The sequence below is a fragment of the Haliotis rufescens genome, unplaced genomic scaffold, assembly GCF_023055435.1.
Source record: "Haliotis rufescens isolate VD_foot unplaced genomic scaffold, xgHalRufe1.0.p SCAF_3, whole genome shotgun sequence".
NCBI classification, from domain to species: domain Eukaryota; kingdom Metazoa; phylum Mollusca; class Gastropoda; order Lepetellida; family Haliotidae; genus Haliotis; species Haliotis rufescens.
Genome location: NW_025964001.1, coordinates 34998861 through 35024885, shown reverse-complemented (window position 1 = coordinate 35024885; position 26025 = coordinate 34998861). Strand labels below are relative to the sequence as shown.

The window sequence follows — 26025 nt, the reverse complement described above, 5'->3', positions numbered from 1 at the left end:
CCTGTGGTGCTGCAAGCCCGAAAGATGCCCTCACTGCCCCTTAATTGCCCCCTCTGCAGTCCCAACCTACCTTCTGCAATCTCAAAGCCTTGAAACTTGACAGGCTGGGCGTAGTTGACCATGGCCGAGAGGTAGGGATGGATGTTGGTGGTGGCGCCTGTGTAGTGGTACGAGGACATCAATGCTGCCTCTTCATCAGCTGTCAGAGTCCCTGCTACATCTACATCATCTGGTTGAGTTCCAGCATTGACTGATGGCTGTTGGCAAAATGACAGGATTCAATGCAATACTTGACTTCTCCAAATGTGCACAACATATATACCTGCATGTGAGAGTGTGTTCAATGTAACACCATTTTAAATAGCATTTCCTTTGTATCATGGCATTTCAGCTTAATTTGGAAGGGAAGCCCTCAGTGATGAAGATTGCAGACATATCCAACTGTGGCAGAAACCCACGAGCAAGTTAAGAATGTTGACAAATCAAGGTTGATACTCGAGTGTATCAGGGTTTTTAACCCTCGTAATTCTAAGGGACCCATCTTCCCGAGGCAAGGGAGTTAACTGACTGTAAATGTCCAGATTCCACCCTTGCAAAACTAGGATTCAAGGATGATCTTCAAATATTAAATAGACTGAAACACATTATCCATTAATCTGTGGCATTTTTCTCCATCAGCTAACTCCTTTCATCTGTCAATACCTTTTTAGAAGGAATCTTCATACTGACTGGTGCCTTCTTCCCATCCGTGGGTTCTGGCTCTGTGGGTGTGTCAGACATGTTTGTCCCCACCGAATCTGTCTTCAGCAGGGGCTCAGGCTTCTTTTCTGCTTCTGCACCCTCAGCCGGCTTCTCCCCACCCTCACCTGCAGGATGGAGTTCTGGGTGGGCATCTGTGTCTGTGTTGACCACAGTTGGGTCCAGATCTGCAACACAAGTCAAAATTTTGTGAAGTGTGTACGACTTATCCATGTCCTTTCCTGGATCAATGTTACAGCCTGGATTCAACACCTGAAACAAGCATCAGATAGTTATGTTGAAATTAAAGTGAAATTTGAAATAACAAAACAAATCTTGTTCTTCAAATTCACTTCCGGAAACTCATAAAATCAGCAATTTTGTTTTTATTTTTGTATTTTTCCAAGAGACTTTATTATGGCACTGATCACACAAAGTCCCAAGGCATAACATACATAGTTCCTCAAGGAATAACACACACTAAAACCCCTCTCCACCAAGATGTGACAACCTCTCCAAAAGAGTTCACGTTCTTTAAACATCTAATTATCCAATCAGAAAGGAGGCTCTTAACTCCTCAAAATATGAGCGGGCAAATGATCAAATCAGCAAATCTGACATTGGTATCTCCAAATCAGACATAAACAGACAGTTCTGAATGGATAATAACAACCCAGATGCAACTTTTGATCACCAAAAGAATTTCTCATTGCAATGATTTCAATTTTCCTCCATTTAACACGAGTAAATTCATACATAAATAGTTGCCCAAGGCCATCAGTATGTCAATAAGACAAATCCCCTTGGAATGATGGAACCAGAATGGTAAATAAACATCTGGTCTCTGAAATTAACATATCTTACAGAAAAAAACAGCTGTTGAATTGTCTTAATAAAAATATAATAAAAAGGGCCCAAAGACACTCTTCATTTTCAATGCAGTAATCTAGACTAGCCAAACATTATAGACTAGCCAAACATTATAGACTTGCATGAGCTACATTGGATATATTTGTATCAGGGTCTGTATGAGACTTACAGAATGGCTCAGCAACCTACACAGCTTTCATTATGATTAGGTGGTTCAGGGTTCCAATGGAGTGTTAGTCATATCTTGATGGACTGAGTTAGCAAATCAGAGCAAAAGACTTCCTTTTTGATAAGTCTGTTCCAGAAGCAATACAATGAAATGAATGAATCAGCTTTTCCATAATTTCTAGTATTGCCAGGAGATGAGAAAATGATGCAGGACCAATCTTCAATGAAACTTCAAATCTCTGTCTATCAAAGTAGTACAATCTTTGTTTTTTATATATGTGAGATTTGTTTTTAATAAACAGGAAATAATTAAAATGCATTATCAAGCAGAGAGATGCATTAAAACATTACAGCATTATATAGTCCAATCTCTACACTGGAAAGGCCAAATTGACATTATTCATAAAAAAGCTCATCTTCCCGAGGCAAGGAAGTTAACTGACTATGAAAGTCAAGTTCCAACCTTGCCAAACTTGGCTGGAATTATGGAGTTATATTTTGGCTGGACTAACGAGTCTATGCATAGACCAATCAAAATTGTGTCATGAAATCGACATCAGGTTTGTAAACAGCCGCGCAGATTTCGGTTGATTGCAGTATTTGCAAAGCATGTGTACCGCCAACATGTGTATCAACAGATATTTCCCACATCGGTTCATGTTTTCAATCAAGGTGCTCACGTGTTTTGATGCACTTCGCGAAGTAAGACCTGTTTTACTTCAATATGGATTTTGATTATCGATCAGATAGTCTTGACTAGGTGACGCCACTTTGTTCGAAGCAAATGCAAGTGATATGAGAGGTGGAATCTGAATGGTCAGTACAGGGGACATAGGAGGGACATAACTCGTAATAGCCACTGGTGGCGCTACGATCGAGCCCTGAGATTCCAGCCTAGTTCGGCAAGGGTGAAAATTGGACCTTAATAGCCAGTTAACTCCCTTGCCTCAGGAAGATGAAACAAGCTATTAACAAACCTTCATAAATGATTTAAATGCAATTGGGAAAAGTTACCAGTAATTCTGGTGAAAACATTTATTACCACAACACTGTAAATACACACAACATGCCCTAGTCTATGAACAACCAGTCAGGAAGGACACATTTCAATGATCAAATTTAATATGTATGGAGGAATCAGATCTGTGGTTTGTCTCTTATCAGTGGCAGACGTCAAACTCATGGCAGATATATACGAGTTTCACATGACGCATAAAATTCCTTTGTCTTATCCTGTAATACTCGCAAATGTTTTTTATGCGAGTCATAACTGACGCAATAAATTCACTAAAGAAATCTAAATTCAGACTGAGTTTGTTTTTTTAAATTTAAAAAAACACTCACCGCTACTCCACTAACTGTTTAAAATAAAACAAATCTACAAACTTTCAGAATTAAATGAGACTGAAATAACTTTCAGAAAACAGAAACTCCCAATGTTACAAGTTTATGTAAAACCTTGAATATACGCTAGAGATGTCTCACAGATGATGTCATCAAACATCCTTCAGACTCTTGCTTAAGCGGCACCTGTTAATGCTCTGGGTATTAATATTAAGGTTAAGATGGTGACATCTCTTCACATTGTCTTCAGTTTTATTTCAGTTTTGGACATGCCATATACCAGTAAGATCTGCCATAGATTGGAAATACATCACAGATCTGAGTATCCAGCATTGAGCTCAGTCTTCTATAATACACAGTGCTTGTGTGGTATCCTGCTCTTGCTGTGATCGTGCATGTGCCAACAGTCATAGCTACAAATCCCTATATAAAATGTGGAATCACAATACATTATCAATACCAGCTGGCTGAAGTAGGGGAAAATAAGACGTTTCAGGGTTTCAATTTTGTTTGTTTTTGTTATCAAACTATGTTGCTGTTCATAAAGCTGGTTGTCACAATGTGGGGACTACCAAAGTGTGCTGTCATGTGGGCTACCAAATATGAAGTGGCATAATGTGTATCTCAACGCAATGGTTCAAGTACTTCTATAGATATTCTGCAAAGTTTACAAAGCATCTAATATTTTATTAGTTGATGTCGTACTACCCTACATAAAATGAAAAAATAAACAGATAATATTTTCATTGTACTAAGCTTGAAAATAGTTGCCAGAAATGGGAAATGCTTTTGGCAAAGATGAAACAACAGTACTGAAGCTCATGTACACCAAGTATTCAAAGGGTCATAGAGTACTTCTCTGCACAACACACCAGGCCATGAAACTACTGTAATCATGCAACAACACCATGCAATCAGTATCTGGACCTTTTTCTGTATTTAAGTAAATGGGAACAAAATGATGATTCATCATCTCAGTGAAGGCGAACAGAAGCTATGTTGTGAATTGATGGTCATGAATGTGTGACTGAAACAACGCAGTCATCAGCATTCGGGCTATCTGACGGTATGTGCGGCAATACATTTTGGGCAGAAACAAGATAAATATTTACTAAGAGTGTGTATATATAAGAGCGCTTGAAGTTTGGCACTTAATAGTCTACATATGACGTCACATCTGCATCAGAATGTGCCCACTTCATGTTGTGGTACACACTTTCAATGACCATAATATATCTGAGTAAAATATATTGATGTGAAATATGAATGTTTGAGCATTGAGCAGTTTATAGGTTATGTCGTTGTCGCCTTAATTCAGATCGAAATCCCACTCAAAACACTGGACTCAACCCATGCCACTCACTGTTTGTTAAGTTCCCTTGTTAGTTTCTACCCTTTGTTATTTTCCACCTTTTGTTATCTTATTAATTTTGTTGTCTTCACATGTACATATATATGCTCTGTGCCTCATGGCATTCATTCACCTGATGAAGGAGCAAGCATATACTCCGAAATGTTGCGTTCTTCATAATAAAGAAGTTGACATCCATCAATTCTCTTCTCTAATGTACTATGTTGTTATGTCAACTTGTTCACTGTAATGCACATGTATTGTTATTCAGTCGTTTAATTAATCATTACAACACATTCACAATGCCATTACTTGTCTGCAGATCTGGATCAGTAAAATACAATGTAACAGATAAGTAAAGATTTTTCTCTGTCCCTTGAAATGTTACTTAAGCAGATTCCACAGTGTATTTACCTCCTAAAGGTATCTTTGCCTTCGATAAGTTGATGTGCATGCTGTTTGGGAAGAATTCTACAGTTTTGTTAAAGGCTTGATTAAAAGTGGACAAGGTACAGCCGGATATTACCTGGATCTAATATTTGCATCCAGTGCCGTGGAGATTTTGGTCAACTGAAGGATTTGCAAAGTATGTGTACGCGGCGTCAACAGATATTTTCTAAATGTTTTCATGTTTTTAATCAAGGTGCTCACGTTATTTGATGCACTTCATGAAGTAAGTCCTGTTTTATTACAATATAGATCTTGTTTATTGATCAGATTGTCTTGACTGAGCGCCACCATTTTGTTTGAAGCAACTGCATTTGATATGAGAGGTGGAATCTGATTGGTCAATAGGAGGGACATAACTCATAATAGCCCCTTGTTACACTACGATTGAGCCCAGAAATTCCAGTGTAGTTCACCAAGGGTGGAAACTGGACTTGTACAGTCAGTGTACAACCCTTGCTTCGGGAAGTTGGTTCCTAACTATCTGTAGTTTAACATATTTAGAGTGACAACTTAAGCAGCACCACAAACCACGAACGCAAGCCAGCATGTCACACAGTAGGCAGCTTCAGGACATTCCAACTGTTTTGGCAAGATTGCATACAGTGGGGACTAGGCTCAGGCATCAAGCAGTCCTAACATTCCTAGTCATTCAAACACTACTGTGGGTGTCTGCTAACTCCTACAGTATAATGTATGTCGATCTGAATAGATTATGAATGCCCTAATTACATGGGGACAATGTCTCAATTTCACATGCCTAGAACTTAACTCACAATGGGTGGGTAAAGCTTAGGATTGTTTTTACATTAAACATCCCCATATTTTGCCAGAACTGTGGAATAAAATATCAAATGTCTTCTTGTCAGATGAATTTGAGTGACTGATCTTTAAAGTTGGTTGACAATACAGAAAGGGGAGAAATTTTAGGACTTCATTAAGAAAAACTATTTTTCAACAAGTGATCAGACATCACAGTCAAGTTTACACAGAGAGGATCAGGACTCCCCAAAGTGATCTCTGGGCTATGCCCACAACAACTTCCACACTGTGACAGACTTATAGACATCGTTGTGCTCAAATCACTTTCATTGAACAAGGGAAAATTACTTGTTTTCACCACACACAATAACACCAAGAACATATTGGCAAATTATATACAATCTACATACATATGGCATACATTTACTATGGGGCAGATTGCTTAGAGAAAGTATGAGACACAACAACAGGCAGACAGTACAATGATGATTTGCAACTTAGCAAGCCAGGGGTGATGTTTGCATAAAAGGGTTGTATAAAACCATGGACAATGAAGCCTTATCAGCAAGTTATTGCTATCATGCAGATCCATAGCAGATTACAACTTGACATCATAGCTGCAAGCATTGGTTTGCATGCCATTCCAAGGGTAGCAGAAGCAGGAAGCACTAAGGGTAAGCGACAGGTGTAGATGACAAGAGCAAAGAGGAGGTCATCCCCGACATCTGTGGCAGGCAAGCAAGCAAGGACTTCGTTGACCTAGGTCCTGGTCTGCACACCAATCTCAGTGCCAGAACAATCGTAAATCTATGTTGAAGTTTAGGTGGTACAACAGCCTCACTGAGGAGACAATCATAGCACTGTAACTGTTGGAAATTTGTGACAAAGGATAGGGGTTACAATAGTTTTAGCTTAAGGGTATTTGTGCAAGTGGAACGTAGTCCACAGAGCACATTTGGGACACAGATTTTATTCCAGCAAATGTTGAAGTAATGTTGGTGTAATGTGACAGCAGTATTGTTGGAGTAATGTGACCCTAGAGAGTTTGTTTTTGGCAGCAATCACAAAATTTCAGCCATATCACGGCAGCCGTAAATAATCAAGTCTGGCCCAGGTAAACCAGTGACTGAAAAAAGGAATAATGCTCCATGCCATTGGGGAAAATGACATGCAATCAGCCACAGAGCCTGGTCCAATTTAGTCGCCTCTTTTGATCAACTAGTGTGTACAGCAATAAAAACTAACAGTTGCAGTCCACCAGTCCTTATAATGACAACATATAGCAAAACCCTTAAAAAGGGCAAATTTCTACTAGTCCTTATGATATCTTAACTATTGGGCAGTTTTGCAAGGACTATGGGACTAGTTCCAATTTCTAACGCTGCTGAAGGTAGCCTACTTTTCCCAATTCCCCACAGAGAACTGAGAGAGTCGTCTGATAACAGATGACTTCAGTAGAGGACCTGGATAAAATGGATGTCTAAAAAGTAAAGATAATGCAAAAAGAGTGATTGACAATAGATGACTATAACAGGACTCGTTGAAAGGATTCCCAAAAGCAAAGGGAACATTTCGATCAAGTGGACAGGAGCACATGGAAGAATTGAGCTAGCAGAGGAGTGAGATTGGCAGGAAGGTGTATCATCCCTCATCCACAACCAGCAAACAGACTAGTCATCTACTTTAACACTACTGGCTCCAGCTTTTATGATTATGTACCCTATGTTTACATGCAACTCATCTACACTGACTGAACAGTGTTGCATTCACAAAGCTAGAAATGGCCAAATAATCTAGTCTGTCAAATCTAAAGCCAAAAGGCAGTCAAGCAAGAAAATAAGCCAGAACAACAGTTCATATCATATAAATTTGATCACAACATCATGTACAAGGATGAAGAGTATCCCTGCACATGAGCTAACATAGTTGGTTGTGGAGCAGAGACAACACCACCAGCGTGCAGGCAGGGCGTGAGCTGTACCCGTGCTGGCCTGAGCAGGGGCCGGTGTGTCGTCAAGTGTAGGGTATGAGGACTCACTACTGGAGCTGGAATTTTCCGCATCTGAAGATACAAAACAGTCGTGTTCCTCTTGAAGCCAATGTTAGTTGGAAGAACATAAACACACAAACCTTTCTATGGATAACAAATTCTTTACTGTTTGTAACAAGGTTTCATGGCTACCAGTACTCCTTGCGAAGAATGAAGCTGTGAAACATATACTACTCTAAAGAAGTTAAGGACCATCCACATTCTTTTCATATGGCTATACAGTTACTCTGTCATGTCATGACAAATAAACTCTAGTCATATATGAAAAATTTGGGTGGTCCTTAACTTCTTTTGAGTAGTATAGTTACAAACAATATAGAAGCTGTTATTTATGTAAGGTTCATATCTTCATGTTACTCCAGTTATTAAAAAAGGTCATCAACATAAACTTGGTCATACTACAAGATGTATCCTAACACAATGAGTTTAATACAATCATCAGAAATTATGCCTGTCAAAATAAGTACTCATGTTTCATATTGATATCGACTGACTGATTTCAGCAAAATAGTACATTGATATTGTTACAACCAATTCATGCTGAACTGACACACGGCTGACAGGAGAGCAGGGCCCTGTGGCACTATTCAATCTTTGCTCTACAGTAGGTGCAGGTCAATGTTGACATGAGGCCGTTACGATCATATTAATGTGAAAATCACTTTGCAGAATGGCCAAACACCCCACTATTGACCCCACCCAACTGTTTACTATACACCCCACATCCCACTACTGACCATAAACCCCACTATTAACCATACACACCATCCCACTACTGACCACACCCCCCACTATTGAACATACACCCCATCCCAGTATTGACCACTCACCCCACTATTGACCATACATCCCACCCCACTATTAACCATACACCAACCCCACCCCACTATTGACCATACACCAACCCCACCCCACTACTGACCATAAACCCACCGTACTACTGACCATACCCCCCCACCCCACTATTGACCACACACCACGCTACTGACCACACCCCACTACTGACATCACACCCCACCCCACTGCTGACCACTCACCCCACTGCTGACCGCTTACCACACTATTGACCATACACCCCACCCCACTATTGACCATACACCAACCCCATCCCACTACTGACCATAAACCCACCCCATTACTGACCATACACCCCACTCCACTACTGACCACACACCCCACTATTGACCATACACCCTACCCAACTATTGACCATAAACCCCACCCCACTGATGACCATACACCCCACCCCAGTACTGACCATACACCACACTATTGACCATACACCCCACCCCACTACTGACCATACACCCCACTACTGACCACACACCCCACTACTGACCATACACCCCACCCCACTACTGACCGAACACCCCACTATTGACCATACACCAACCCCACCCCACTACTGACCATAAACCCACCCCACTACTGACCATACACCCCACCCCACTATTGACCACACATCCCACTACTGACCACACGCCTCACTATTGACCACCAACCCTACTACTGACATTACACCCCACTACTGACAACACATCCCACCACTGCCCCACTCTAGTATTGACCACACATCCCACTACTGACCATACACAACACTGTTTACCATTATACCCTACCCCACTACTGACCATACACCCTACTATGAGTGACTAGCAATATCCGTACAGAACGAAGAAAAGTGTTTACTGTATCTTCAAGGAGATCATTTCAGCCTCAGCAGATTCCAATGGTCTATTACAACAAGAGGTATAATTTTGGTGGACCCATTCTGCCTCAATCCCTCAGTGCAACACATCACTTAGCCTAGGGTAACATTTACACCAGGCAATAACTATAACCCACTCACATGACTCACAATAGCTAAAACCACGTACATTGTTCATAATTTGGTTGCCCATGAATGCCCAAATATTCTTCTGTACACAACATGAACTATAAATATGCACACAGTCACGCATCAAAATGAAGAGTAAACACAGGAAAATATGAGATGCACTAGGCACTAGCTACAACTGTAAACATCAAAGTGGTACAAAAACTACAGAATTTGTGTTCAAGTATGTTATGTGCAGTGTATGTATAAACTTGAATATGTTGCTGAGTTTTCATAAACTTTCCAGTTCCATGTTTATGTGAAAGACTCCCATCAATTGTTTACAAGAAACCTCTGGAAAACAGTGATATCAACTGGATATCTAACAATACATACTTCTAAAATAACAAAAAACAATCTGTTTCTGTTTCAAACTATAATCCGATACAAAATCACACACAGCAGTTTCACAAAGAAGCCTAATTTCTCTCAAACTTTAACTACCATAAATGGCTTGACTGCCTGTCCACTGTTTGGTTCCCATGTCCAGTATGGGTTCAATGATAATTGGACAAAACACAGGACAATTCCAATGATTCATCTGATGAAGAGACCCATGAAGATCCGTGTTAGAATAGGTGTTTGTTGGAATAAGTGCTTGCCTTAACAGGCGACTATGCTTGTCGTAAGAAGTAACTAACGGGAACAGGTGGTCAGGCTAGCTGACTTGGTTGATGCATATCATTCCCAATCGTATCGTATCCCAATTGCATAGATCAATGCTCATGATATCAATCACTGCATTGTCTGGTCCAGACTCAATTATTTACAGACTGCCATCATATTGCTGGAATATTGCTGAGTGCTGTGTTAACATCTGATGAAGGGGGCAAGAAGTAGCCCTGAATGTTGTGTAGATACAATAAAGAAGTTGTTATCCATAATGTTCCCTTTCACATAAGATGTTCTCTCTGTGTAATTAGGATATATATTAATTGCTAGATTGGTGTACATTAGCAGTTTTCAGTCCGCAGATTAACAAATGCATTAACAACTTGCTTGCACTGCTTATCAGACTGATCAAGGAACAAAACAGATATAATGTCACTGTTTCTCATGGAATGGTTAAAGTATGTTCTCAAAAACTACATAACAAAATGCCAACTGAAGCAAAAAGGCAAAATCATAAACACATGCAACTATGCATTTCAATGCATCATGCAAACAAACTGACACAAATTGATATTTATCTAATTAATTTGCAACACAAAGTTGCACAAATCTGCTTCATTAAGCATTCATACACCACAACAAGTCCAACACCATATGTTCCAAAAATTAATGCCAAGTAATGGCAAGACAGGAGACGGTGCCTTCAGAGTCGAATTCCAACTAAACAAGAAATTACTTAAACTACAATGAAACTAAACATTCACAACAACTTTTACATACTGAGCATGTACTTTCCAAGTAAATCTCACACCACATCATATTTACTTTAGGGGATCAGAAACATTTGGGAAATCTTTTTGCATCAGATCCATTTTAGAGATACTGGTACTGTGCTAGTTAGTTGCCTGAAGTGTGTCTCACCGTTGAGGGGACCCTCCTCTCCATCAACATTGGCAGGAACAACCTCGGGGTCTTCAGCTTCAATGTCTTCATTTATGCCCATATATCCTTTCTGGAACAATTCTAGTTGCCCTGAAATCACATCAGTTATTTTATCAATATGAGATAAGACATTTCAGATATATATAAACACTGCATCATTAAGGAGACTAGCTTCTCACTATGTGATCAAGGACTTTAAGGACAAACCTCATTTATTATTCATCATATATAAGGAGGATATTAATATCATTAGAGTTCACCATTGAAGTGTTGCATCACAATGCTTCATGCATTGAAATGGTATGAAAAGTCAAGGCAAAATAACTATGCTAACCTTGGGAAATTGTCTGAACAATACAACATATCAACTTCACGTCCATTTCAGAACAGTCAGTTGGTCGACTCACTCTTACTGGGTAAGAAATGGAAATATTCCAGCCATATCCCAGCAGCCTGTCCAAATTCGCATCTACCTTAGGCAACCCAGTGACTGACAGCATGAGTCACATTTCATGACATCAAGGCTTCTGATACACAATCAGTCAGGCATGTTATTTCCACAAGACCCTCAACAGTCAGCTCTTACGACAACCATATGATTCTGGGGACCTATTCCACCTCTGAACATATCCCCGGAGAAAATATCTGAGTGAGTCAAAGTTCATTGACTCTTTAGTGAGCAATATTACAGTTATATCACAGCTGCCTGTAAATAATGGTAGATATAATGGACAATTTCCCTCACCATTAGGGTATATAACATGCAATCAGCCAAGTCACCAAGTTTGACGACCCAAGTCGCTTCTTACAACAAGCATGGGTTACTTTGGACCAATTTTATCCTAGAATCCCAATTGAGTGCAAATATCTGAAGAACAAAGAGTAAGTCATGACCTATCTGTCACCGGAACCCAAATCCCACACAAGTGCCCATGAAGCTTACGTTTCTCCACTTCAGGTTTCAACCTCTTGTTTTTGATGAGGATCTTCTTTTTGAGCTGGTTTGGTGCAGGCAGTGGGACACTTGGTTCCAGCTGGAGCAGGAGTAAGTTAGTGAGTAAAGAGTAATAGTCACATTGGCAGTATTTCAGCCATATCGTGGCTATCAAAAGTTATACATAATATATACATTTAAACATGGACTTCATGCTGCTTCGAACAATATTTCAGTGATGGGGCATATCTGCATAATGTACAAGGAAAGCCTAATGTGGCTCAGATCATAGCCGTACCACTTTGCTGAAACCTACAAACCTGGGTATAGTGCTGAAACATATATCATAAGGTGTATCTGAAAGGGCAGTGGTACAGACAACAAGTCAGTCAAGCCATCCTTCCCCAGAGCAAAGAGAGGATGAGCCATGCATACAACTTGTTTATTTCAGTTATTGCAATTCTTTGTTCATAAATGTGCAGTGTTGTGTGTCCACTACGACTGCTGTTGCTGTACTGGACATTTTCACAACATGGTAGAGCAGTGTTATGCTCGTAATTATAAGATGATTTGACAAAGTTACCAGGAACCAAGATGCCATCATACACATCAGTCACATTTGGTTACTGTCACAACATCTGGATCAACCCTTGCAAACAAACTGACCACATTAGACACAGGAATTAGGTGAGAAGCAATTATACTGTTTATTGTGAGCTTTATTATATACTGTTACGTCATTGTTTTCGTCCATGTGCAGTGAACCTGACATGACAATATACTCCAATATGTCCAAATAAAATAGTGTCACTGTATTAATGCCAGCAAGAGACAGTCACATTTGAACATTCCCTAAAAAGTCTTGTATTAGCCTCAGGATAACAATAATATTAGACAAACCGAACTGGGATTGTAGGCTTGAGCCATTTGCATCCGTGGTAGTCATATTCCAGAAACTGGCATTTAGAAGCTATATTATCAGAGAAGACAGGATTAACTTATTGATTTTAATTCTTTCAATGCTATGCTGCTGTGGAAGTCAATCCTGTCTTCAATGAAGCATAGTGTTATAATCCCTCACTTTCTCTGCATTAGAGACACTGTCAGCTGCATTGATAAACTTACTGGGACTGACTCCAAGGGCTTTTTCAGTAAATACTCTCCAAGAATCTCCTCACAGTATTTAGCCATTTTGAATTGTTGGAGTTTGCTGAAAAGAAATCCCTAACACATTAAGATGAATAAATCAATGCAATTTTTTTTATAATCCTTCTACCATGAACTTGAATCATATCTTTGACGGTTTGACGTATAGTCTTTGATTCTCACATGCAGCACATCCTATTGGGGACCTAAACTGTGTCCTCAAAAATCTTGTGATTAACAGCAATTAGAGTTGTACAGCGAACACAAGAACCTACCAGCAGACAAGTCTGTTCTATATATGTAGCTCTCAACTATCTTGCTAACATGCTTTACAAATTAAGAAATAATTTGTCTAAAATGAGACACTTCCAAGTTTTGCAATAGATCAGCTCCTCAATTTCCCTTTAGTATCTAGAATTTAGTTTATTAAGACTTACAAATTTACAATAAATTATATACATGTATTATAATTCTTATCAGATCTCACACTATGCATTTCATCCTTCTTCTTCGATCCTGGTGTGGAAACAATCCAAAAACAAGTTTCCAGCTTCAAAAAACACCTCACCCAAACACATTCCAGCCGTAGCCTTGGTTACCATCACCAACGGTCTGTGCAACTCATGCATCTCGTGCTGCCTGATCACGTTACATCCCCAGCTTACTCATTTTCTCTCTCAGAACATACAGGCTGGTATAACTGTGATGCAGGGATGGCCTGGTGGATGTTTCGCGTGTGAGATAGGATAAGTATTATTACTATAGAATTTATTGCAAATATTCAAATTATTAAACAAGATCTGGCACTATGCATTTATCCCTCGCTTGGTAGGTGGGGCACAGATGCCCAAGCCTGAAAAAGATCTCAACCATGAGTCATACACGAGGAAGCAGGTACTAAACCATGATCCAATGTGGAGATCATCACATCATCTTGGGTCGTCAAAAACGAGAACCGTGTATGTGTTGCTTCAAAAAACCCACTGCGCTTCTAGGAATTACTTAACATGAGGTCAGGTAACTCATGTATTCCTTGTCTTCATGCAGGACGGCGATCTAACAAACAACTGTGTAACAATGAACTAAGGGACACCTGTTTGGCCACAAGTTATAATCCACCCCAAGAGAAAGCAAATCCCTCACGCATACATCCGACAGACATAAGACAGAACAGCTTGGCATCACAATAATTGAATACGCCAGAACAAGAGAAAGGAAAATAATCGAAAACTCAGCCCGCGTAGGAGAAAGAGCAAATCATCCTGTGAAGTTCTTCAGGTCTGCCCCCCACATATGCTCTAAAACTTAAGGCGGAGCATCTTGGCATCTCTTTTTTCGTTTCATAAAACTATCAATCACTGGGTAGAGTGATACATTTTCTAGATCGTCTGTGCCTAAAATAGAGGAGAGCTAAGGGATTGTGAATAAACTGTCCAGCTGTCCAGTGAGTTTGCACTTTGCAATATAGTCCCATCGTAGGCCTAGGAAGACATTGCCATGGCGCTCTTGAATTGAACCTTGTTGACATCAAGGACACAGAGTTTGTTGACACATGCTGCAGTAGCTAATGCCAACAGAAGGACTGTCTTGAGCATGTAATGATGAAAGACAACATTCAGATCCCAAGCTGGTGGCCAGAATCAACATGATTGGTCTGTTAATCTGGATGATCTAATCAAGGCTTGAAGTTCCACTACTATGGAAATCTTCTTATCCATGGTCATGGCAATCACAGAGTTGATTGCTGCCAAGTAAGTAGCAAGTGTAGATCCTTTCAGCGTCCTTGATGACCTCAAGCACTGAAGGTATTCCACTATCTGTTGAGATGTGCCTCAGCAATAGATCAAGTCATTCTTCTAAAACAATCTCTGGCAATCAAAGGTTTCTGAAATGCGCCAAATGCAAAGATTTCCTTTTTTGTTGACAGATGTAGCTGGCTTGAGTGGGTGTGGCTGAGGTAGTAGGTCTGTCTGTAGAAGTAGATGATGATGTCATCACTCTGCAGTGGCTTTTGGCTGGCCAGAAGGGTGCAACCAAAAGTAGATTAAGTCGTTTGGTGTCTGAGATCTTTTGTGACATCCGTTGACTGTTGTATCTGGTTGTGAACAGTAGATTACTGGTTTCCGGTAGACCTGGCAAATCCACTGAAATATCTCCAGATTGAGTTGCCACTCCGTCGGGGATGGTTGAATTAGTAGTGATAGAGCATCCCCAGAATGTGCCTGGCTCGAACTTGAATGTAAAGTCTAACTGTTATAAGAACTGGATGGTCGTGCGTAGAAGCGATGGGCATTGCGTCGATCCCATCTTGTTGATGTACAACACAACTGATGTGTTGTCTGATTAAACCATCAGTCAGGGTACTCGTAGGACTTCCTCCCAATGTGTTATCACTAACACCACCGCTTTAAACTTCAAATTGTTGATGTGTAGATTTTGTTCATCTGCAGACCAATACCCTGCCACACGCAGTAAGTTATGGTTGGTGTGAACAGCATCAAAAAGACTCATTCGCAGACGTTCCACTCCTGAAGCCACCAATGAAGATGATGGTGTAATGAGTCAGATCCTAGCGCAGGTGTAGTAGGTTATTGGTCTGTCAGTTTGGGAGGGGCCTCCGATCTCACCACCATAAGTGTTTGGGTGAAGTGTTTGTGAAGCTGGAAACTTGTTTTAGCATAGCTTCCAAAGCAGGATCGAGAAGAAGGATGAAATGCATAGTGTGAGAATATGATAAGTTGTAAATATACATATTTACATCAAATTAACTTGAGTCAACGTTACTACAAAGCATGCTGATCTGGAACATATGACTTTGATTCCACTTCAATACGTCAGGTATTTTGATAGCTAAAATTGTTCCAACTATTCCCACTCACCTGCAATGGTTCTCAAAGGATAGGATGACTGGATATTCTGATGTTACAAAAGCTGTTTCTTTAATTGCTTGAATTACATCCTGTAATAGGAATTGTAAGGTCAAATAACTTCAAACCCACTGGCACAATATAAAGTCCTAAGATTAGGAAATAAACAATGCATCAATATATGGTTATAGTCACAATACAGAAGACAAAACCAATTTGAAGACAAGATAGAAATACAACACTTAAGTGATAAACACATTGTGTTAGCCAGTTTTAAATTACCATTTTTGTTTGTATGTTGTTGTATTCTGCACAGTGATAATGTAAATAATGAAATCTGGACCAGACAATCAAATGATTTACCGGTATATTGTGAGCAATGACCCAGACTCTCAGAGTACAATGAGATGCAACCAATCAAGTTAACAAGTCTGACCACCCAATTATAGTTTGTTATAACCGTAGGTCGTTATAAGCATATACACAGTTTATATACAACAATTGGCCTGGACCAAAAGTAAGTTTGTTACATCCGTCAGTTTGTCATATGCATGTTTGTTATAAACATAGTTTAATGTATGTGGAAACATTGTTTCTGAAGTTGAAACTAATGTGTCACTGTATGTAGAAATGTCACTTGACTTTACCTTGAAGAGGATGTCAGTACACATGGCTTTGCCGTGAGTGATGATTGGCTCCTGGTCTTCATTGCGGCCATCCCAACAGTCAAGCTCCACACACCTGTACAACACCAACACACATGAGTCAGTGAGTGAATGAGTTTGGTTTTTCACTACTATGAACAGTATTTCAGTTATATCAGAGAGTGTCAGCTTGATGTGAGAGGAAAGTGCTGCAGATGTTTACCACATGGAACCCATCAGCATGATATGGTGTTGAAAAACCTAGAAACATAATCCACACCACTCTGAGAATCGTAAACACATAATCCATAGTAAACATCATATTCCCGAGACAAGAGTGTCCACTAGCCTATATCAAAGTCTACTTTTCACCCATTCCATTTCAAGTCTGCTTTTATTTGCTAATATTGATAGTCCACTCATCGGAAGTTTAACAAAATCAACATCTGGGTTCTGAAAATGTGGTTGCTGTAATGCCCACAGCCTGTCAAATTTGTGCTTGGTTCAAAGTTTTCAATCAACTCACTGAAGTACTTTTATACATCTGAGTGCAAACTTCATTGTTTTTTAACTGAAACAACTGAACGCTTATTGCAGTGACTGAGACAGTGCTATTTTTAGACAACCCCCGCTGAGCATTTCATGTTAGCCCAATGTGCAGTGTTACTTGATACTGTGTAGTCTGTTATTGTAAGAGTGATATTTTTCGTTAACTGATCGACCAAGTCGTCTGCTATTGTAGGCGTCTTTGTGATGCCATTGGAAATAAAAACAAAGATCTGATTGGATATCACGTTTTCATCACAATGGATACAACTTGTGTTCTACACAGAGGGGTGCCACGAAGGAGGCAAGAAAAGAAGGTTTGAAATGGCAAAGTTGAAAACTAGATTTTCAAATAGTCTACTGGACACGTCAGGAAGACAAGTAAAGATAGGCATCATAATACACCAGACTTTTCAGAGTCTTGCTCATGAATTAGGGATTTCATTTATACTTAATTCATTAAATCATGCTGGTACTAAAGATTTTGGCCAAAGTAATTGTTATTCTGAAGAACTCCATCATCTATAGTTTTAATCACTAGAACCATGAGAATGACCCCTGACTTGAATACCAAATTTTGAACAATGAAAATGGTACTGACCTGCAACCTGCAAGCAGCACCTGGCGATACATCTCGACTGACGACCGGCCACCAAACTGTCTACCTGTCAGGTATGTGTTGTGGGATGAGTTGATGAAGTAGTGAGCCAGTGGCTGGTCCATCTCCAGGTAGATATCTAGTCTGTCCAGGAACACAGGTGCATTCTCATCCGACATCAGATACCGACAGAATCCGTCCAAGCTCATCATCTCTGTGACAACAAATTGTGAACAATAAACAAAGTTTAACATCATCCCTTTAACACAAGCTCACATGATTTTGATGGAAGTTAGAATAGTTTTACAGCAGATGAGAAGGATATGTTATTTGAGCTTCACATGTACAAATTGAAAATCAACTAACAGACAGTCCTGTGTGCCCGTCCAAACAGCCTACAAGATCTATAAGACACTCAATACAATGCAAACTTAATAAAAGTACTATGTCCAGCTAGAAATAGCTCCAGTTGGAGAGGTAAAAGTACATTTTTAAGCAGAATTTTATCTTAATTCAGTTTCAAGTGTTGTACAATTTAAAACGACACAATTTAGTCTAGACAAGTTTAGTTTCATGTGTTGTACAATTTCAAATGACGGAATTACTAGCATGTTGAGTGACACCCTAGTTAGTAGTATCTCAGGTATATCAGAGTGAAATTCATGGCTACTTTGATCTGTATAAGTCAAACCAGTGGTTCATAATGTGAGTATCATTCTAGCCAATCGGAATACTACAACATGTGATTGATATGATCTCAGATTTCTCCCTACATAATTCATACTCTCCTGCAATTTTGGCAAACTGATGCCCATGTTCAGTTACTTAAAGGGCAAGTTCACACGGAAATGAACCAATTTTTCTTGTACTTTTTCCACATTAAAAGTGTTAACAAACAAGTGTCATAGACAAAAATATAAAAACATCATATTTAATTAACATATTTTTTGCATTAAAACGATTTATATTTTTCACATTTACCAAGTGTTCTATTTCCATACCAAAAACACCATGGCTTATGCCCCTTGCAATATGACGTCATTGGTGCCAATTGATAAACATTATGATGTCATCATGCTTTGTTAGAGCCGCTTCACGTGGTGTAGGTACAGTTTTGTGATTCTAGCGTCTCAGATGCCAGCCAGAATTGTGTTATGCTGAGTCACCACTGCGCCGGAGTGTGTCGTAGACCATGTTGTTTTACCGCAAACTGGTCCTTGATATCTTTTGCGTTGAGAATAGACAGGGACCCAGTTGAATTGGCACCAATTACGTCATAATCTAAGGGGGATAACTCAGGCCTATTTCGCAGGCCTCATAACGGCATATCATTTTAACACTATTGTGAGCTTCCTACTTTCACTGTGAAAAAAATGAGTGTATATTTTCAAACACAGATACTTACTAATTCTAAAATTGCGTTTTGTTTAGAAAAAGAAAGAAAGTGATTTTTGCGTGTACACTTCCCCTTTAAGGCTTTTACTTTCAAAGTCACTGCAAGTTCGGTTCCAAATTCAATTGGGTGCAGTTAAATCTACAGGAAACCTAGCTATACATTGAAAACACAGTATGTTTATCTCCTAAATCCACACACTTTCCACATGGTGTTATTCCTTGTGCTTACCCTTTCCACCGTTATCTTCATTTGGCTCATATGCCTTTATGATGTTTATCACCCGATTCTGATTGTAAAATGGGAACAGGATCTCATTAAGACGAGGGTCTCTCTGACGCTGCAAACATTAAAGAAAACATATTGCAGTTATAATCACAAATCAGCCTTTTTGCTGTACCTAACTGACATACCGTTTAACATGTTTCTTGTCTCTTTACCTTTTAATGAGAAATGAAAGGATTCTGGTGATTTTGATTCTAGGAAGGACAAATTAATTAAGTGAATTATCATTAGTGTTGCGTACAGATGTAGTAAGAAACAGACCAAGAAGACTTTGCAGCTCACCTGACAACTTTTACAACATTTGCAACATTAAATCATAAATGTAAAAGGGTGAACAAGAATATGAAAAAGAAGTCTCCGCATAAGACACCCCTTATCCTCCAAAGGCAAGGAAGTTAACTGACCATAAAAGTCCAGGTTCCACTCTGGCCAACTAGGCTGGAATTTCGGAGTTATGTTCTGGCTGGACTAACAAGCCCATGCATAGTCCAATCAAAATCGAGTTACGAAATCGACATCCCGCTTTCAAACTGATGTGCAGATTTGAATTGATTGAAGGATTTGCAAAGGATGTTTACCGTCAACTGGGCATCAACAGAAACTTTCCAAATGTTTTCATGTTTTTAATTAATGTGCTCAAGGACTTGGCGAGGTAAGATCCGTTTTATTACCAAACAGATCTTGATTATCGATCTTGACTGGGTGCCGCCATTTTGTTTGAAGCAAATGCAAGAGGTATGAGAGATGGAATCTGATTGTTCAACAGGAGGGACATAGAAGGGACATAACTCATAATAGCCACTGGAGGCACTACATTCGAGCCACGAACTTCCAGCCTAGTTCGGGAAGGGTGGAAACTGGACTTCTATGGTCAGTTAACTTCCTGGTCTCGGGAAGATGGACATCCCCTACTCATGTACAATAAATTCAAACATTGAGTAAGTTATTGAGTTGGTATTAACACTGCTTTGAACATTATTCCAGTTATATCACAGTGTGCCAGCTTACTGTGGTAGGAAAGCCCAATGGGATGCAGGTCTCAGACAATCCAAACATGGATATGGACAGGCACCAGACAATGCGCCGTGACAAAAGCTGATTAGAATTCTCTCTTCAAGTGAGATCAGCATAGAGCTGAACATTATTTCTTGCTTTAAACATGACAAAAACTTCCCACATCTCCCAGCTTATCAGGTGTATGAGTCTACCAGTCTTCATTCAACAGAATTTGCAGCTTCAATTTCAATGATGATGCAATATTTATCCTCAGTGCAGCAGTGTGGGGAGCATGGTTACCATATTTAAAAGCACTTAAATTTCCTACCCTAAAAATATCACACACAAACATTTGTCAAAATGCTCCACTTGCAGCAGTAGAAAAAACTGTTTTAGTCTACTAGTGTTCATAATGATAAATGACAAATTTATACTAGTCTGTATGATACCTTAACTACTCGGCAGTTTGGCAAGGACTATAGGACTAATTCCAATTACTAATGCTCACTTGCTGGTATATTTACATCTGAACTGACTTTCTGTGAACAGCCCTTTAATTCCACGATTGGAATTAAGACAAGTCAATACTAACAATATGAAGACTAAGCATAGCTGGGAGAAGAATTTTGCAAATTTCGACCTGTAGAGTCTTAAGATCTTAACTTTAGATGCATCCCTAAACACAAGACTAGCAGTGATCATTATTTGAAACCACTATTTAGATACTGGTGGCGTACAGATGTGAAATATCTTCATAACACTGTATTAATCTGGACTGTATTAATCTGGACTTTTACTTCACAGTTGTACTATCACCATGGTAACAAGTAGGCAACAAAAGAAATTAGTTTGTTTGCTTCACATGTATTCGGCATGTATTCGGCAGTTGTCAAGTGAAGGACTTACCTCATTGAAAAAATCTATCAGTTGATTTACAGTAAGGAAAGGTTTATTCTGTGTTCTGAAACAAATCAAGCATTCTTTGTGGCATTAAAACATGTTGTCATACATAACAAAACTTGTGACCAGCAAGCAAACTCTTTTCTACATTTCCTAACAAAACCTAACCCTGGGTAAACCATATAACATAATACGGTTTCAAATTGGTTTTTCATCAGACAAATTCAACTATGTCAATGATATGAAAGAATGTCCTATCAAATTTGATCAAATCGTGAAAATATCCTAAAGTTATTTGTCTCCAGCAAAATCACAGATAGCTTTCTCATAATTCATGGATGAACTGTTCCTTATGATTTAATGTTCATTAATTCCAAAGAGACAGACAATCTTTAGCTACTCTCACAGAGCTGTAGTTTACAGTTGGCATTTTTAGCCACTTGTCCGAAGCCAGAGTCTAGCAAAACATTTCCGGTCTGGACTAGTCCATATGATAAGGTTAAAATCTACTGGAAATACTTCCGAAAGACAAGCTAGGCAAGGTTTTGGCACAGACTGAGTTTTTAATTTTATGTCCAACTCACAGTTCTCGGAAGAGTTCCTCTATATCACTCCGTGGACAGATCTTGTGGTACAGCTCATAGAATTTGTCAAAAGTAAATGCAGACGGCTCAATTTCATCAAGCTGAAAATAACAAAGACATGGAAGATGCAATGACTTGTTCAAAGAAAAGACAGACAACATCAATGAAGCAAGTTTGTAAAACTGGTATCCCTAGCCAAAACAGCTTGCTGCGAAATAGCAGCAGGATTTCAGATAGGGTTCATTTTCTAGTACACTGACTGATTGTAATTCAAAATGTCCAAAGATGTTTTTCAAATTTTGCAATGACATAAAAGAATGTCTTAACAAAAGTTGATCAAATCACTAAAACGTCCTAATGTCATTTGACACGTACAAAGCAAAGAAGAGCAGAGCAGCTGAGGTTTATTAGTTATAGGAGTGTATCAAATCAACATTTACACAAACCATAAGTGTCTCTTTCACAGTCTACATACCGGTACATATTTCAGAATAAGTTTTTTTTAAATTATATGAAGTGCCACAAATAACTGAGACGAGCAATAGGACTGAGTACTGCCATGGCAAATCTTATTCAAGTATTCGAGTTGTGTTTGAAAAAACAATTTGTTCAAGAAGAGAGACAAACTTTGAAACATTTCACTTATTCAAAGATTAGCCACCACTATTTAACCACAAACCCCTGTTGCTTAATTGTTATGATATTAATCACCAGTAGTGCTGTACACTAGAAAGTTTTAACATATATATGGTAATCCTTTAGTAGTAAGTTGGGCATTGACCAATGATATCAGCCATTACCATCAGGAACAGAAAGTAAGTTTAACAAGGAAACATTGCAAAACATTGAAACTCTGAAACTGGAGTCTCTGATCGTGGAAGTTTACTACATTGGTGAAACTAGTGAACATGGGTATGAAGCTGACCTACCAGTGAACAAGGGTACGATGTTGACCTACCAGTGAATATAGGTATGATGCTGACCTACCAGTGAACATGGATATGTTGCTGACCAATCAGTGAACATGGGTATGATGCTGACCTACCAGTGAACATGGGTATGATGCTGACCTACCAGTGAACATGGGTATGATGCTGACCAACTAGTGAATATAGGTATGAAGCTGACCTACCAGTGAACATGGGTACGATGCTGACCAACCATTGAACATGGGTATGATGCTGACCTACCAGTGAACATGGGTATGATGCTGACCTACCAGTGAACATGGGTATGATGCTAACCTACCATTGAACATGGGTATGATGCTGACCTACCATTGAACATGGGTATGATGCTGACCTACCAGTGAACATGGGTATGATGCTGACCTACCATTGAACATGGGTATGATGCTGACCTACCAGTGAACATGGGTATGATGCTGACCTACCAGCGAACATTGGTATGATGATGACCAACTAGTGAACATGGGTATGATGCTGACCTACCAGTGAACATGGGTATGATGCTGACCAATCAGTGAACATGGGTATGATGCTGGCCAATCATTGAACATGGGTATGATGCTGACCAACTAGTGAATATAGGTATGATCCTGGCAAACCAAAGATTTTAATTTGACCATTTTGGGATTCACAGTCCAGATGTATAGATGCTGATGCAGTGGAACCCATTTGGACACCTCTCTTTATGATAAAAATTATCCGTATAACTGAATATCTGGACATCTGAATCTGACTTGAGTTACCTCTCAGAAAGTGGGATCTCACTGAACAACAATGGGATGCACACGTGCACAGCAACTCAATATCCTACTCACCTTGCCACAAGGTAGACTCAACTCTTTCAAACATTGCATAATCATCTTTTCTTGTGTTTTGCCTGAAGCAAATGTCCGGGTTATACTGTGGAAAAAAAATAAAATTATCATAAATAATGCCACACACAAAATGATGGTGAGTGAACAAATTGTTCAAACATCAATCCCTTATAATTGGGTCACTAATTACATAGATCTGTTCCAAAATGTCTGTGCATAGTCCAAATATGGGCAGAAGATTATGGAGCAAAGGCCCCTTTTAGCACCATTCCAGCAATGATTATGATGGTGGACTTCACACAAGAATGGGTTTAACACATTGTAACCATGGAAAGAGTAAAACCTGGTCTTTGATGTCACAGGTGAATGCGTGAAGCATAAGGTTACCTCACTATCGGCTTTAGAAGATCAAACAAGGAAACATAGAAATCAAGGATCATCCCTCAACAACTGACCTGCGCACTGGGATGTTGCCACTTGGGTTCACCATAAAGCAGAGTTTCATCCAGCTGAAAACAACAAGGTCACAAGTTCAAGGAAAACAATTTCTTTTTCCATCTCACAACTAATGATAAAACATAGGCAGACAAAGGAAAACAAGCATAAAATACCCATATCCCCTACCAATGTTCTGTTGAGTGCAAGACTCAAGCCCCAGACCACAAAAGCCAGTGGGACTTTTTCTAAAGAGTCAATGAGACTGAATCAAAATCTTATTAATATGCTAATAGGTGATAGGAACCATCTCACCAAGAGAGTGTTTCTACCAGAAGATCCATTGAAGCAGTGGTTACCATCAGATATACTGGGATTTTCCATTTGTTTCGATGGAAATAATATCTAAGTCTGATTTGTTATGCAAACCAAATTTATTTTAAAAAATCCTTAATAGCAAAGAGCATCATATTTATAACATTGGACAGACTTCTTTTTTTGTCAAGTGCATCATATTCTTACATTTTCCAAAAAAAGCAATGAACTGCTTAGCTGGGCAAGTGTTCACTGACTTGATATCATGTGACTGTTACTGAATAGATTTCTCTATTTAAACTGGCATTGCGAGATGGCGAGGTAGGGTTTAGGTTGGTTGGTTGTTTGATGTTTAATGATGCACTCAGCAATATTCCAGCTATATGACCGTGATCTGTAAAAAACCGACCAGTCTGGACCAGACAATTCAGTGATGAATATCATGAGCATCGATCCACGTTATTGGAATCGATGACATGCATCAATCAAGTCAGCGAGCCTGACCATCCGATCCCATTAGTCGCCTCTTACAACAAGCAAAGTCGCCTTTTATGGCAAGCATGGGTTGCTGAAGACCTATTCTATCCCTGATATTCACGGGTCTAGAGTTTAAGGTGAGGAAGGATGCTTTGGCGCATTTGGCTTTTAGCAGTCCTTACAAAGATCTAGTAACTTCAGGACCACAGGACAGCATAGATGTTGGCCCCTGCTTCAATAAATTTAAAATGGAAAACAACTCTTTCCTCTTAGAATTTGTCCAAATAATAACATTCGGACCAACCAAAAATATGATCTCTCCACAGGATACTGCTAACATGGTGAGTGACAAGAATACTCACTGCTTTTTGAGCTGTGTCATGGGGCACACATTGTTGGCCTTTGTGTTGAGAGTTATCTGTCTTAGTCCCTCGAACCACACCTGCAAGAAATAAAAGCAAAATAAATTCGTGATGTATGCAAGTACTAGAAATAATGGAAGTACCGTAATCCCTTCACCACCATTTCCCCAAATATGAACAGGTAATACACTTCCAGTCTGAAAAGATAACTTCCACTTTGAACTAATGGCTTTAAGTTGCAAGACTTGAACCTTTGACTTATTTTGAGCAAAAAACCTGAAGTCTGACCTTGACCTTTGACTACTCTTTTTACCAAAAGGGTCCAGTCATAGAGAAGTTTAATGACAGGTGCATCAATACCATTATAGAAAGTATAGCCTAAACATTGTGAGATTGCTCATGAGATCTCATGACCTTGACCTTTTCATGACTTGCCCCCAAAAAACCCTCGGGGCCATTTGGAAGAAACCATTTAACATCAATAATCTCAGTGTAGTTTGCCTTTGAAAAATCAGACAGCAGCATTCAAACTCCAATAGAACCTTAAAAAAGCAGTCATGTTTTATGGCTGCTAATAACATTTGAACAAATATGCAACTA

General features: G+C 39.3%; 1 protein-coding gene across 6 annotated transcripts in view; it reads right to left on the bottom strand.

Annotated features, from left to right (window-relative positions):
• Positions 1 to 26025, bottom strand: part of LOC124119506 (1-phosphatidylinositol 4,5-bisphosphate phosphodiesterase beta-4-like) — a 103136-nt gene that overhangs the window by 25296 nt on the left and 51815 nt on the right. For 4 of the 6 annotated variants that reach the window (XM_046482058.2, XM_048402890.1, XM_046482040.2 and 1 more), the window contains exons 6-20: positions 25426 to 25505; positions 24292 to 24345; positions 23837 to 23921; positions 22054 to 22154; positions 21476 to 21530; positions 19520 to 19628; positions 17899 to 18109; positions 16755 to 16848; positions 16120 to 16199; positions 13220 to 13304; positions 12104 to 12194; positions 11140 to 11250; positions 7662 to 7742; positions 703 to 926; positions 71 to 257 (exon numbers count right to left, since the gene is read on the bottom strand). In XM_046482058.2, coding sequence (XP_046338014.1) covers positions 71 to 257; positions 703 to 926; positions 7662 to 7742; positions 11140 to 11250; positions 12104 to 12194; positions 13220 to 13304; positions 16120 to 16199; positions 16755 to 16848; positions 17899 to 18109; positions 19520 to 19628; positions 21476 to 21530; positions 22054 to 22154; positions 23837 to 23921; positions 24292 to 24345; positions 25426 to 25505 — 1648 coding nt within the window. The remainder of the gene's footprint in view (positions 1 to 70; positions 258 to 702; positions 927 to 7661; positions 7743 to 11139; positions 11251 to 12103; positions 12195 to 13219; positions 13305 to 16119; positions 16200 to 16754; positions 16849 to 17898; positions 18110 to 19519; positions 19629 to 21475; positions 21531 to 22053; positions 22155 to 23836; positions 23922 to 24291; positions 24346 to 25425; positions 25506 to 26025) is intronic. The other 2 variants (XM_046482067.2, XM_046482076.2) reach the window with 2 other exon arrangements.